This window comes from Lynx canadensis, chromosome X (assembly GCF_007474595.2).
Source record: "Lynx canadensis isolate LIC74 chromosome X, mLynCan4.pri.v2, whole genome shotgun sequence".
NCBI lineage: Eukaryota > Metazoa > Chordata > Mammalia > Carnivora > Felidae > Lynx > Lynx canadensis.
In genome coordinates, this window is record NC_044321.2 from 118584849 (window position 1) to 118600076 (window position 15228).

Genomic DNA, 15228 nt, shown 5'->3' on the forward strand with positions numbered 1-15228 from the left:
AGCGATGCACAGAAGTAATATCATGTTAACACATTGGCCTCAAGAATGTGCACTTCTTTTAGGTGTTTGTATAGCTGCTTAAATCACTTTGAGACTTGGAGTATCTTTTATAAATGTGCCATATGAAATTCTAAAAATATTTACCATGGGCAGAAAAGCAGATTTAAATCAGGTACAGATAGAACTGAAATTGTTGAATGAATAAGCAAATGTATTTTCTAGTATGTGTCCTTCCCCTTAATTCCTTTCACAGAATTTTGCAGAGTGATACATGCCACTGTAGCAAGTTTCAAGTATACCCTTTTATGCAAAATAAGACCCTATCTTTGAACTTCCTTAAAGATTCAAAATCACCCCATCAGTTTATGAGATGTAAATACCTCTGACACTTTACCAAAATAGTTTAAACAGTGACAAGTTAACGAAACAAACCAGTTGAACTCTTTTTGAAAAGAGTTTCTGTTTTGGTTCGGTTTTGAAATCTTACACTTTTTTAAGTTTATTTATTTAGAGAGAGCCGACATGGGGCTTGGACCCACGAGCCGGGAGATCGTGACCTGAACCGAAATCCACAGTTGGATGTTCAACTGACTGAGCCACCCAGGCGCCCTGAAATCTTACAGTTTTATATATAATGTGATAGTTTACAGTGGAGAGTGCTTACTGGTTTGAGATCGATTGTAAAACCAAACATGAATTATTCACTTCTTCACTTAGGCAAAGTAATAGGAAAAAATGGAAAACTGATTCAGGAAATTGTGGACAAGTCAGGAGTCGTGAGGGTGAGAATTGAGGCTGAAAATGAGAAAAGTGTTCCCCAAGAAGAGGTATGTTGTAGTGCATGTGTTTCTAGTCTGTCTGATAAAAGGTTTCTTTTTAAGTGCATTTACTTTGAGAGAGAGAGAGAGAGAATGAGCAGGGGAGGGGTAGAGTGAGAGTGAGAGAGAGAATCCCAAGCAGGCTTCTCGCTGTCAGTATGGAGATCGACTCAGGGACTCGATCTCACAAACCACAAGACTATGACCTGAGCCAAAAGCAGGATGCTTAACCAACTGAGCCACCTAGGAGCGCTGTCTGATAAAAGTTTCTTAATGTTTTATTCAACATGTAAATTTGAGTCCTCTGTAATATGCACATACTGGGAATGTAAGAATTCTGACAATTAACCATGCCAGTCATTGTCATACTTGGACAGTGACTTGGGACTAGTTACTTGAATCCCTTCAAATCTTCTTAATCTTTAAAATGGATGGTCATAAAATATGAAAAAAAAAAAAAAGAATATGAGGCACTTCTCAAATATTACTTAATGTTGCTGACAGACCAAGCTGGGTCACTGGTTAGGTTTTCTGGCTTTCATCCTTTGGCTTTTTGAGTGTGTGTGTTTGTGTGCTTATTTTGTGTGCTTTAAATTTTTATCTGGGCATAGCATCTCTTCCCAGTCTTTAAATGTTATAATCCTCACTTTTATCTTCATGAATATATGCTTTTTGGTAAAAGTATTTGTGTGGGTTGGGGGAGGCAAGGACATACTCTTCTGTACAACAGTACTATTTGAAATCCCCCCAGATTGCCATAATTTTCACATATTGTCGAATCTTCTTTTGTGAAAGGTTCTTTTAGCTGATGCTAAATCTTTTGGGCGTTTTACTGCATAATACTTGCATTCTGTAATTTTTTCTGCCAAAAATGTTTATGATAATTTATATTTGTAAAACATGGTCATTGATACAAAAATGGAGCTAAATACAGTCTTTTAAATTGGTCATTTTTTCCTTTTGTGTTTTTTACCAAGGAAATTATGCCACCAAATTCCCTACCTTCCAGTAACTCAAGGGTTGGACCTACTCCCTCAGAAGAAAAAAAACATATAGATATAAAGGAAAACAGCACTCATTTTTCTCAACCTAACAGTACAAAAGTCCAGAGGGTAAGAAATAATTATCACTTTGAATTATACTCAAAGTAATTTCTTTGACCCAGATGTCACAATTGGTGTTTTAGGTGTTTTCTCTGGTTAGGCTTATAAGGCTACGCCTGTTTTTTTTTGTTTTCTGTTTTTTGTTTTTTGTTTTGTTTTTGAAATCCGATTGCCAGCTTATATGAGAGATTACAAACCAAAGTGTTACCTACTTCTCAGTTTATTCACAGTGACAAATGTGATGCTATAAACATAAAATATGGGGTTACATTTAGTGATCACATTTTTCTTTTGAGGGTGGTCTTTCATTTTTTCATGCTGTATCTCTTGAGATTTTACAGGTTGTGGTAGCTCAAAATGTACCTTCTGTTAGATGCATTAGTTACTACTTAGAGCCATATTTTAGAAACTGGTTTTCAATATTTGAACTAACCTAACTGTTTAGAAATGGGTTTAGAAGTCCTACAGTGAAAGTCCTGCGTTCAGGCTTCTGTGTATCATTTGTTATAGTTAATGACATCACTTGCATTCCTTATACTGCTTTAGGTGTTAGTGGTTTCATCAATTGTAGCAGGGGAATCCCAGAAACCTGAACTCAAGGCTTGGCAGGTAGGAAAACATTCCTTGAAAAATACATTTTAATTTTATATTTCAATGTTTATGCCCCTTGTTAAGAGACACTACAAATGATCATCAGGGTTGGGGGATGGTGGAAGAGTGTTTGGGGGTATGTTCATCCATTGCCCTGGGGTGAGAGCTCAAATTCCTTCCTGTTGCTTGTAAGGCCTTGCTTTGACGCCCACCTGTCCACTGTCACCTCTGATCGTTCCTCCCTTTTGCCCTCCAGAGCGGCTTGGGCCATACTGAAGTAGAGTTCTCTGAACACTGTTCTCTCTCTCTATGCACTTGTTTCCTCTGCCAGAGCGCTCTTTCCCCTTCCAACTCGCCACCTTGCTTTGACCTTTTTCCTTGTGCAGCTTTCTTTTGTGTACTTGCCACAGGTCCCCTCCCTCCAGAGCCTTGCCCCCTTCTGTGTTCCAGTGTGCTCATCCCTCTCGCAGCGCATACTACATAGACATTGACTGGTGAATCTCTTTGGCCACATCATGAGTTCCTTGAGGACAGGGCTCCCTAAGTGGCCAGAGAGACCTGTTTATGGGGAAAATGTTATGACTTACCAGAGATTAAAAGCAAAAATGCCATTTTATAAAGGGACATATAACCACAAGTGGATCGGATATTCCTCTCTGCTGGGGAGCCCAGTTCTTACGCCAGTCAGGGAGTCCCTTTCTCCGGGTGTCTATATTGAAGGCCACCATTGTGCTCTTGCCCATCTTTGTTTCAATTTACTATTCTGGTCCACTAGTGATGTGCTCAAATTAGAGTGGCACTTGGGTACAACAGTTTGGACATGGGGAAAAGGGAAAACGTTGTAAAATTATTTGCTGCAAAGTTGATCAGACTAAATCTGTGACATAAGGTTTTAAGGTTTATTTTGGTCATACATGATCCAGAGGGAAGAGTGTAGCATTTCATTATATGGCATTTTGGAAAATAATAAGATTTAGCTGCTTCTGTAACGACATCAGTTGGGGAAAAAAACAGTCAAAAGTGTTTTTGAGGAAAGGAGATCTGATTCATAGTCCTGATTATATCAGTAGTCTATGTGTTACTCAATGCAAACAAAAACCCATATGAAGCCCATGGGTCTTCTGTGGCACCTGACTCTTAGGTGATCATTGCTACTAGGAAGCGGTGCCTTGCCTACCAAATGAAGGTCATTCTACAAGCAGTATTTCCTAATTGTTCAGTTTTGTTCCCCGTCAACAGCCAGGTTCATGTGGAAGGGAAAAGAAAAAAACCTGTTCCAGCCTCACATACATTTAAGATGCTGTCTACTGAGCAGGCAAGCAAAAGCAGTCACACCTATCAAATGAATGCTCTTTTTCAAAGAGTGATACTTACTAAAGAGACAGCGTCTTGGCTTTTCATACTTAGAAACTTTGCCTAGAAAATTACATCCTCGTCAAAGCCACCGTATGGTTTACTATAGTCATGTGTGAATATCAGCAATCATATGTATTTCTTCAGTAATAAAATGAAGTATCGTCAAACTTTGAATGTCATAATTGCCAGGTATTAGTTTGCACGACACCTATAACTTGTGACTAGAAAAAATTTTTTTCTCATTTGTACTGATGGGCTAGAAGTATAAAATTTTAATATACTCCTTTTTAAAAACATATCTCTATATGAAAGTAGTACCATTGAGAAAAGATCAAATTTTCCATATGATTCTACCTTTTACTATTTTTAGAGTACAGTATTAAAATGTATTGAAATGCTAAATTTTGTGCTCATCAATCTGCCTCTGCCCCTCCCCATCCCACACAGAATAATTAGTTCCTTTTAATTTATTCTAATTCTTTTTGTTTGTGTTTTGTTTGTACTCTTGACTTGGTTAGCAAAATTGATTTAGTTTTTACTTCTGTGCCCTAGTATTTAACTTAGAATTTCTCTTTAAAGAATTTGATCTAGATAAAACCTGTAGTATATTAATTATTTTATTTTATTTTATTTTATTTTAAAGTATTTGTTTTGTTTATGCATCTTCTGTCAGAGCTTGTATACTTTGGAATTACATAATTTGTGATTTTGCCAACATTTAATAGTAGTCTTTAAAACACAATAATCTGTTGCACTCAAGAGGTTGCCATATTGATTTATCATTACAGTAGATGTGTAAAATGTACCAACTACTTTTGTTTCTAGATGTTGCTTTATATTTTCAACAAACATTTGCGTGCCTACTGTTTGTCAGGCCCTGTGCTAGGAATTTAGTCATTATTTGCATTTTTTCAGATTAATCCATTATTAATATTATAGGATCATTGTTGCCATTTATTTTTCAGGGTATGGTACCATTTGTTTTTGTGGGAACAAAGGACAGCATTGCTAATGCCACTGTTCTTCTGGATTATCACCTGAACTATTTAAAGGTGAGAACAAGAAGAATTTTAACTTGTGATCCTTTTGTGCTAACATATAAAAACTCCACAGTCTATCTTTCATCAGTGAAGGTTCATTCTAGCCTGTACATTACGATGAATGACCTGTAAAAGGTAATAGAGAAAATACTCGCTTTGTTTTGCTTATTATATTATATTCTTTCTGAAAACAAAAGTCAGTTTTCTGTCATCATAAATCTAAGGACCGGTATCCCAGTTCTCAATGAATTCCCTTATTTCCCATTATTCTTCTGTTTAAGCCTTACACTCAATTTAGATACTCCTGTACATAGCCTTTTCATTCAGTTGATCCTTTCTAGCCTTTGTGACTTTTTTCCAGGCCAAATTTTGTGTCTGTAACACTTGGCTTTGTTTGTCCCTTTTATGTCATTTATCAAGGAAATCCCAGTGTTTTATGAAGTCCTATGTTTAAACGTTTACCTCTTGTATTTTTCTCTATGCTCCGTTATACAGAATGTAAACAATTTGTGTCTTGTAGATGCTCGTTGTAGTTAGTGTTTGTACAGTTATGCCTCCTAGATTGCCAACTGGAAATCAGGAAGTAGGAGGCCACAAGGTATAGTGGAAAGAGCACTTTAATTGGCAGTGTAGTGATTTGCTTCTAGTCTGTCTTCTGCCATGAACTAGCTTATGTGACTTTAGGCAAGTCACTTCTCCCTATACCTGATGGTTTTTTAAATTTCTTTTGGCCTGAATGTTCTATAGTTCAATGAAATGGAGTCTTACCCATGTCACTGTTCTAATTTCTTCTTTATATCCATATACATCAAAATTACAAGTGACTGGTACTAAATAGTATTTTAAAAATAATCTAACTTCCTATTTTATTTATGATGCTATCTTAACATTTTTGCTGATTTCTTGAAAGAAAGAAACAGTTTTGACTTGGATGCAAATAAGGAAGGAAAAAGTGCAATAGCTAGGCATTGCATTCCTCCTTCTGGTGGTCAGTTACTAATTGAAAATGGGAAGGTTTCATCCAGCAAGGTTTGCATGGGTAGGGTACCCCGTTGGTTTGCTTCTTTGTTTTTGTTTTAAAGTGTGTTTTATTTGTAATCTGTTGTATGTGTTTCTTCATATTCTTAGCTTACAGAATTCCAATGACCTGGAGAGTTAGGGTTGCATTGTAACCAATCCCTTGTTCTTTTGACTAATGTTCTTTTTTAGATCTTTTTACTTACTCTTCACAATTGAATATCTTTGGTTATCAGCAGCTGTCCTGTTGCCATTCTTTCCATCACCAGATCTTCCCTTGATTGGGCCTGGCATCTCTCACCAAAAGGTGACTGCTTTGCCCCAGTGGGATAACCTGGACCACCATTCTGTTTTGCAAGATACACCCACCCATTCCATGAGCTATAACTATACTCTTGGAGTAAGCCACTCACGCAGTCTCCCCTTTGCTCAGGTCCTTCGTAAAACAGAAATTCTGGTTCAGAGCACAGATCAAACTATCTGCCCTTTCCTTTCCAGAAGCTTCCACAAGCAAGATTAAGAACTTAGCTTAACACAGGGGCTTATCCAGTGACTGTCCACGTAGACAGTCCCTGTGATGGCCTGTGCTGTACTCAGACACCCGGTACCACTAGAGTTATGGATCCAGTTCCCTAAAGCCAGTAAAGGAGATGTGTGTGGGTAGATTGAAGGACAAGGGTTAGAATTGGGACTTTATCTGGATATGACAGAACCCAGCATATCCGAAGCGCTGTGTGTAATGGTCTGTCAGTGGACCCCGGGTGTATATTTTGATCAACATCAATACTGTTCATTGTACTCGTTCTAGCAGAGCTGCAGTCTTTAAGAGGTTTCAAGGCATGATGTTAAGACCTAACTTGTTTGGTCAGCTCTTAAATAGTCGTCCCCCCGCCCACCATATAAGGCATGTGAGCATTTTTCAGTTCATTGGAAATAACTTTTCCTTAATTGTACAATTGCATCCAAAGATGTACCATAGGATATTTTCTTTGAAAGCAGACGATAGCTCAAACTCAGTGCTTCATAAATTAAGATTTTTTAATAAAATAAATATATTTCAATTAAGATTATTTACAGTGTGTGATTTTTAAGGTTAGCTGGGTAAGCCTTAACTGTCATTTGCCTGTATTTTAGAGTTGCTTTATTCGATATCCTGTCATCAAGAAGTCCCCAAACTAGCGTATCTGTGCCTTAAGAGATTCTATTGGATTATAGCGCCAAATCAAACAACGTCAAATTCTATTCATTAGAATTTTAATGCTGAGTATTTTTGTTGTATCTCTAATCATGGTCATCAATAATCTGTTATCTGTAGTAATTTTTCTTTGTAAGGAGACCATTCAATTTCCTGATAATTCTGTGTAACAGTGTTTACTATAAATTTAGAGCTGAAATTGAAATATTTCCAGTATATTTTTTTATCTGATGAAAAGGAGAAAGGTATTATTAAGTAAAATGTCAAATTATTTTTACTGTTATCTTGTATATTTTAAATAGGAAGTAGACCAGTTGCGTTTGGAGAGATTACAAATTGATGAGCAGTTGCGACAGATTGGAGCTAGTTCTAGACCACCACCAAATCGTACAGATAAGGAAAAAGGCTATGTGACTGATGATGGTCAAGGAATGGGTCGAGGTAGTAGACCTTACAGAAATAGGGGGCACGGCAGACGCGGTCCTGGATATACTTCAGGTACAAACTAAGCATTTTACTCAGTAACTTTATCTGTTCCTAGACTTAATAGCTGCTAATCTCTAATATTCATTAGAACCCCATTATAACGGTTTCTCACTACATGGTTTCCAATTCACAGTGGGTCAAATTGTGTTGCAAGAGATCTAGACTTAAAAACTGATGATACCACACACAGTTTACAGGGCAGGTGTGAGTTCTGTCCACGTCCTGACCGGGGATAAATCTGCTTTAAGCCCTTGTGTGTTGATGACTTTCTTAAGGCCTTTCCTGATTTTATTACTGTATAGCCAAAATTTTTTTCATTTGTGTACTGTGGCTCATTTTTTGTCAGGCATGTGCTGGTCATACTTGCTGGATGGACTGTGTAAATCAGGGCTCTGCATCCTATGGCTCATAAGGTGATTTTGAGTGTCATGGCCAAAGTCAGCCCTAGGCACAGTCAAGAAGCAGGCAAAGTTTCTCTTTGCCTTCCCAGCTCTTCTGTCAGTGCTTCTTTCTTCTCTCCCAGTACCTTTCACTGAACAACACTGTCCCCACCTGCCAGTGCCTACTGTCTTTCTTGCTCAACTGTGTATCTACTATGTAACTTGCTAATAATGGTATAAGGTATAATCCATCTCACAAATATTTGCATTTCAAAAAGGAACTCTTTAAGATGGAAAAGCCTTCAAGATCCACAGGAAAGAAGCTATAATGGTGAAGCTATAATTGGTCATTAGCTCCAACAGAGGAAGAGAGAGAGGTAGTAGAGTTGATATTCTGGAGTGGGGGAGAGAGACACCTACTCCTAAGGCCAACCTTGAACCTAACCCCTAACCCCTCTCCCAACAGTGTTCTTTTTGCTGTTGGAGTCCCACCTCACCGTGGAGCTCTTTTCCCCCACTCCCATCCCCTATATCATTAACCCACCCCTCATGCATAATGAGTTTATCTTAATAGTGCCTTTATTAATGATAAATTATTCCAGTGGGAGTGGGAGGGAAGGTTGTGGACCAGGTGAGCACATCCCCCTTGAGCTAAGTTCAATCCCTGATTCCACAAAAGACCCTTCCCTGAGGCAGTTGCCATGGTGGTCTTTGCCACCCTCTCAGAGGTGAGCAAAATGTATGCATTCCCCTCTGTCCCTGGGCCAAACCTTGTTAAAAGGAACTCTCTTTATAGAGGTTTTGTTTATCAAGGTATTGCATTTAACTGTTGTAGACAACTTTTCCTCCAGAGAGCGCAGATGTTTAAAGGAGCACAGCTGTTTAATGATGTGGCATACTCAGGTTTGAACTTAGATGGTTAATAAAATACCTTTTATTCTTCTTAACGAGAACCAAAAATGTTTAAAACCAAAATTACGTCAAACATTGTGAAACCCTTCATTTTGAATTTAAGATAATTTGTTTTACAAAATGGAAGGTGATAATACTCTTTGGGCTTATAAATTTGGGAAGAGTATTGGATTACCCCTGAAACGTCTCTGGAAGCTTCTGTTAACCTAACTTTTTTTTTTAAGTCGGACAACGGTATATAACTTTTAACTCTCGATAGGAACTAATTCTGAAGCATCAAATGCTTCTGAAACAGAATCTGACCACAGAGATGAACTCAGTGATTGGTCATTAGCTCCAACAGAGGAAGAGAGGGAGAACTTTCTGCGCAGAGGAGACGGTCGACGGCGTGGTGGTGGAGGAAGAGGACAGGGAGGAAGAGGACGCGGAGGTGGCTTCAAAGGTACAGAGGTTTCCATTTCCTGTCTTGTAATTTTTTTTCATTTATTTATTTTGAGAGGGAGACGCAGCCAGGGTGGGGCAGAGAGAAAGAGGGAGAAAGGATCCCAAGCAGGCTCCACGCTGTCAGCATAGAGCCTGATGCGGAGCTCAACCCACGAACTACAAGATCATGACCTGAGCTGAAACCAAGTCAGACGCTCAACTGATGGAGCCACCCAGACTCCTCAGTTTGCATTTCTTAATAAATAAAGGTGAATTGTCACAACTGTCTGAAGTTCTGTGAGAAATCTTGCTGATTCAAGGACATGTTACTGAAACCCCATTTCTCCTGTTTTGTACTGGTCACCTGACGAAAGGCTCAGCAGTGATCGACAGAACATTAGACAGCCTTCCTATGGCTTGTGTGGAATAAATATATGAACAAACACTGGTAACTAGTTCAGCTTCTTTGGGGATTCTACACATAACATCTGATCGTTAGCACAGGTTGACCAATAACACAGTGGATGCAGAATTGTAATGCCTTTGAAATATCGTCTCCTGGGTAGCATGCTAGATTTCTAAGCATTGTGTGGCTGGAATCACTAGGTTGTTGATTATATATTTTCGATTCCGGGGTCTGAATAAGTTGAGAACATAGGGATAAAGAACTTCCAATAAGCATGCCAAAGTCAGTAACTGTTGATCCTTTTGAAAATGACCCTATAGGAAACGACGATCACTCCCGAACCGATAATCGCCCGCGTAATCCAAGAGAGGCTAAAGGAAGAACAGGAGATGGATCCCTCCAGGTAAAGCTGTGCGTCTCTTTACCTCTAAATTGTTTGAATTGCTGCAGTTTGACATGTAGAAGTTGGTTTTGCTTGATTTTTAAACATGTTCAAAAGTTGCAATACTGGTACACGTGAAGTATTTTCCTTTCAACATCACAACTGTGGGCAATCTTAGATCTTTGTGCCAAGTGTTCAAAGAAGATGTCTCTAGAGAATATGCAGTCTTAAGCATTTGTGAAGACTTTGAGAGCCCATTAGGACCACATTACCACATTGGTGGTTCCTCCCAATTCCCCTGAGCAAAGGAACATCCTGGAATGTAATGAGAGAGAAACCTGAGCAAGCCCTGTGGATCCCTCCTCCCCTGAGGTGCAGGGCTAGGGGGTCCTCTCTAGAAAGTGAGGAAAAGAAGGTGTCTGTCTCCTAGGTAATAATCGTGACAGACAGGGCTGATCATGTTCAGCTAGTACATGCTGAATCTGTCAGCTGCTTGTTCATAGCCAGCCTCTATCCTGAGAATCCCACCTCAGTGGGTCATCACCTACACTGAACCCATTGTTAAATTTTTAAAATTACCCGAGCTTGTCTGGCACCGTTCCTGAGTGCTTTGTGTGCATGTTATCTCCTTTAATCTTACAGCAGCCCCCTGAGGTAGTTTCATTTGTCTATTCTATAGGCGAGTAAACTTGAAGCTTAGAAAGATTCAGTCCTTTGCCAAGAGGTCCCATAGTTAGTGTACAGTGGAGTGATATTTGAACCCTGGTGTCTGATTTCCAGAACCCATATTCTCCTCTACTTCTTTAACTCCTAATTCATCTTTTTTTTTTTAAGTTTGTTTATTTATTTTGAGAGAGACTGAGACAGCACCCAGCAGGGTAAGGGCAGAGAGAGAGGGAGAGAGAAAACCCCAAGCAGGCTCTGCACTGTCAGCACAGAACCTGACGTCAGGCACGAACTCAACGAACCGTGGGATCATGACCTGAGCCGAAACTGAGAGTCGGATGCTCAACTGACTGAGCCACTCAGATGCCCACTTTAACTCTTAATTCTTAATCCAAGTAGTTACGGTTCCTTATTGACTACGGATTGGTTTGGGACCAACACCCAAAATTAGTGAGATGCTTTTTAACAGCAGAAACTTCATGACAGAATAAGACCTAAGTAGATGTTAACTATTGGCAAGTACTTAAGGAGCAGCGTAGAAAAGACCTTAGGCCTAGATAAAGAGGTTGCTGGAATAGTGTACTTGCATGGGCTTTACAAAGATGTAAGGCATTTATGTGCCAGTCTTGTCATTACCCACTTAAAGTGACATGTTGGATGAAGTTGGCAATCTGATCATACTAGTTAAAAAGGGTGCATATTCATAATTATACTTCAGAGTAAAACAGAGCATCAAATAAAAAGGTTGCATTTTTGTGTAGGGGAATAGATCCAAATCAAAGTAAACCCTTGACAACCAAACACTTCAAAATATACACTGAGGGATGCCTGGGTGGCTCAGTCGGTTAAGCGTCTGACTTTGGCTCGGGTCATGATCTCACGGTTTGTGGGTTCGAGCCCGGAGTTGGGCTCTCTGCTGTCAGCACAGAGCCTGCTTGGGATTCTCTGTCTTCCTCCCTCTGCCCCTCCCCAATGCTTGAGTGTGCGCGTGTGCTCGCTCGCTCACGTGCACGTGCTCTCTCTTTCTCTCTCATAAATAAACATTAAAAAAATACACACTGTAACCAACAGTTAAATGCACTTTGAAATTACGGCAAGCCATTCTGACATATGTAGCATTTGCACTTGAAACAGATCGATATTTCTAGTATTTTAAGCCCATTGGTCAATATTATCTTCTTTTTATACAGCATCTGGAATTCTGTTAGCAGTGTTTTAAGTGTTCCGTGTTGCTACTTAAACTGTTATATAAATCTTAGAATATCATTTCTAAATTACCTTCCTCTTTACACGCATCTTGGGAGTCCAGTCCTTCCACGCGTTAGTGTTATCAGATTTCCCTGTACCGTTACTATTCTTCAGACAGAGTTCAAATTGTACGATCATCTGCCCTGCCTTACTGAACAAGCTATAAGAAACCAACACAGATTTTTCTACTGTAAGACAGTGGGAGCCTCAGTAGAGAAAGTTGATCAGACCGATGGTAGATAATTAAGGTGTAAACCAAGGCTAGTTACCACCTTCGTCGAGTTCTGTCCTTGGTAAAGGTGAAATAGGAAGGCATCAATTTGTGTCCCTCTTGGGTTCCACAAACCCATTCTTTTGAACTCTGGTATTATAAGTATGTATTATCGTAATTGGTAATAGTAATTCATTTTAATTATTTCTTTCTCACTGTTTTCTTCTGCTTAGAAGAAGACACGGTAGGATTGTGAGTTTTTGTCTAACTTTGGACGCAGTGAGATGACCAGTGTGTTCCAGTTAAAGAAGAAGAGTGTTTTAAAATCATAAACTAAATAAAGCTCCTACCTGACCTTAATTTCTTGCACTTCTATTCTCACCCACATTTCCCCTTTTAACACGTGGAACTTACACTTCAGGCTTAAATTTCTTGTCAGGCCAATTACAGATTACAATAGGATATGGTCTGTGTATATAACAACTATAACTTGTTTTAGATCAGAGTTGACTGCAATAATGAAAGGAGTGTCCACACTAAAACATTACAGAATACCTCCAGTGAAGGTAATCGGCTGCGCACGGGTAAAGACCGTAACCAGAAGAAGGAAAAGCCAGACAACGTGGATGGTCAGCAACCGCTTGTGAATGGAGTACCCTAAACTGCATCATTCTGAAGTTACATTTCCTATACCATTTCCATAACTCTTATTCCATATTAGAAAACTTTGTTAGGCCAAAGACAAATAGTAGGCAAGATGGCACAGGGCATGAAATGAACACAAATTCTGTTAAGAATCTTATTCTTTTTTTTGGTATTGGCCATAAACAACAATTTCCAGATTTGCACAAAAAGATACCTTGAAATTTTGAAACGTTGCTTTTAAGTATACTTCAGCACTTCAGGGCAGGATTTTAGTTTGGTTTATTTTTTAAAGTACTGAGCAGTGATATTTTTTTGTTAATTTGGACCATTTTCCTGCATTGGGTGAGAACTTGCCAGTACATTTCAGTTTTTCAGAATAAATAGCTTTTTTGGTAATCACTTCCGTTTTCAATCTCCTATAGAAGTCCATGAAATACTATGTCATTTCATGTCCTGTGTCAGTTTATGTTTGGTCCACTTTTCCAGTATTTTAGTGGACCCTGAGATGTGTGTGATGTGACGTTTGTCATTTTCATTAGCAAAAAAAAAAAAAAAAAAAAAAAAAAAAAAAAAAAAAGTTGTATGATCTGTGCCTTTTTTATATCTTGGCAGGTAGGAATATTATATTTGGATGCAGAGTTCAGGGAAGATAAGTTGGAAACACTAAACGTTAAAGATGTAGCAAACCCTGTCAAACATTAGTACTTTATAGAAGAATGCATGCTTTCCATATTTTTTTCCTTACAGAAACATCAGGTTAGGCAGTATAAAGAATAGAACTTGTTTCTGTTTTTGTTTTGTTGCACTGAAGTTTGACAAATAGTGTTATTGAGAGGGATGTGTAATTTTTCTGTATAGACAGGAGAAGAAATAACTATCTTTTCATTTGAGAGGCTAAAATGTTTTCAGCTAGGAACAAATCTTCCTGGTCGAAAGGTAGTAGGATATGCCTGCTCTTTGGCCTGATGACCAATTTTACCTTAGCCTTTTTTATTTTGTCCTCCCCAAGTTTTGTGAAGTTTTTCATATTTTAATTTCAAGCTTATTTGGGGGAGATAGGAAGGTCATTTTCATGTGTGCATAATAATCCTGTGAAGTACAGGTACTTTGTCTAAGAAACATTGGAAGCAGGTTAAATGTTTGTAAACTTTGAGATATTAGGTCTAATGTATAAGAGGATTTGGAAAGCAGACTAGAATTGGTTAACAAATACTTTTCTTTAGTTTTTTTTTTTCTTCTTTTTTGATGTGTTGGGTTTTGGTTGTTTTTGAGTCATTTTTATGAATGAAATTTACTGAGGAAAAATACGTGAAGGACCTTCACTCTTAAGATGTTATATTTTTCTTAAAAAATAACTCCAAGTAGGGGTACCACTGAATCTGTACAGAGCCGTGCAAACCGAAGTTCTGCCTCTGATGTCTTTTGTGAGTTTGTTTCTTTGAATTTTCATTTTACAGTTACTTTTCCTTGCATACAAATAAGCATATAAAATGGCAACAAACTGCACATGAGTTCAAGAATATTAAAAAGTCTTTTAAAAGTATTGCCAAACATTAATGTTGATTTTTAGTTATTTATTCTGGGAATGTATAGTATTTGAAAACAGAAATTGGTACCTTGCACACATCATCTGTAAGCTGTTTGGTTTAAAATACTGTAGATAATTAACCAAGGTAGAATGACCTTGTAATGTAACTGCTCTTGGGCAATATTCTCTGTACATATTAGCGACAACAGATTGGATTTTATGTTGACATTTGTTTGGTTATAGTGCAATATATTTTGTATGCAAGCAGTTTCAATAAAGTTTGATCTTCCTCTGCTAAATTGATGTTGATGCAATCCTTACAAATGATTGCTTTTAAAATTTTAAGATAGGAAAAGAAATCTATAGAAAGTGTTGTTACAAAATGTAACTGTTACCACTGGAAGTTTCACATGTCATAGGAAGTTAGCTGTTCTCTACCAACATTCAAGAACTTGATCTTGTTCAATAAGGTGGAAAACAAATCAAAATGGTACAAAAGCACATTGTGCCATTACAATATGCACTAAGTCTCTTTTTTTTACAAAGGCTGAATTCAGCAAGGCGCTAACTTGCTTAAATGTGAATTAACTAACTTCTATAACTGTAATTTGATTCACATGTTTTCAAATGGAGTTGGAGTTGATTCGTATTACAATATTTGTGTGCTAAACGTGTATGTTTTTCAGTTCTAAGTCCTGATGTTTTTAAAATCTTATTAAAGTTTCAAAAATCTGAAGATTGTTTATCTAGATGTAAATTTTTATTAAAAAGTTGCACTTATGAAAAAGCAAAAAATTAGTCTGACAGATGTTTGCTCCTGG

At 38.0% G+C, this 15228-nt stretch overlaps 1 protein-coding gene across 17 annotated transcripts in view; it reads left to right on the top strand.

The window, feature by feature from the left end:
- Window positions 1–15228, top strand: part of FMR1 (FMRP translational regulator 1) — a 49314-nt gene that overhangs the window by 22815 nt on the left and 11271 nt on the right. For 2 of the 17 annotated variants that reach the window (XM_030304747.1, XM_030304752.1), the window contains 8 exons: window positions 718–827; window positions 1796–1930; window positions 2468–2530; window positions 4834–4920; window positions 7423–7618; window positions 9158–9340; window positions 10048–10130; window positions 12734–15143. In XM_030304747.1, the coding sequence (XP_030160607.1) occupies window positions 718–827; window positions 1796–1930; window positions 2468–2530; window positions 4834–4920; window positions 7423–7618; window positions 9158–9340; window positions 10048–10130; window positions 12734–12895 (1019 nt within the window). In that variant the 3' untranslated portion in view covers window positions 12896–15143. Of the gene's footprint in view, window positions 1–717; window positions 828–1795; window positions 1931–2467; window positions 2531–4833; window positions 4921–7422; window positions 7619–8340; window positions 9341–10047; window positions 10131–12467; window positions 12714–12733; window positions 15144–15228 lie in introns of those variants that run through there. The other 15 variants (XM_030304758.1, XM_030304749.1, XM_030304748.1 and 12 more) reach the window with 15 other exon arrangements.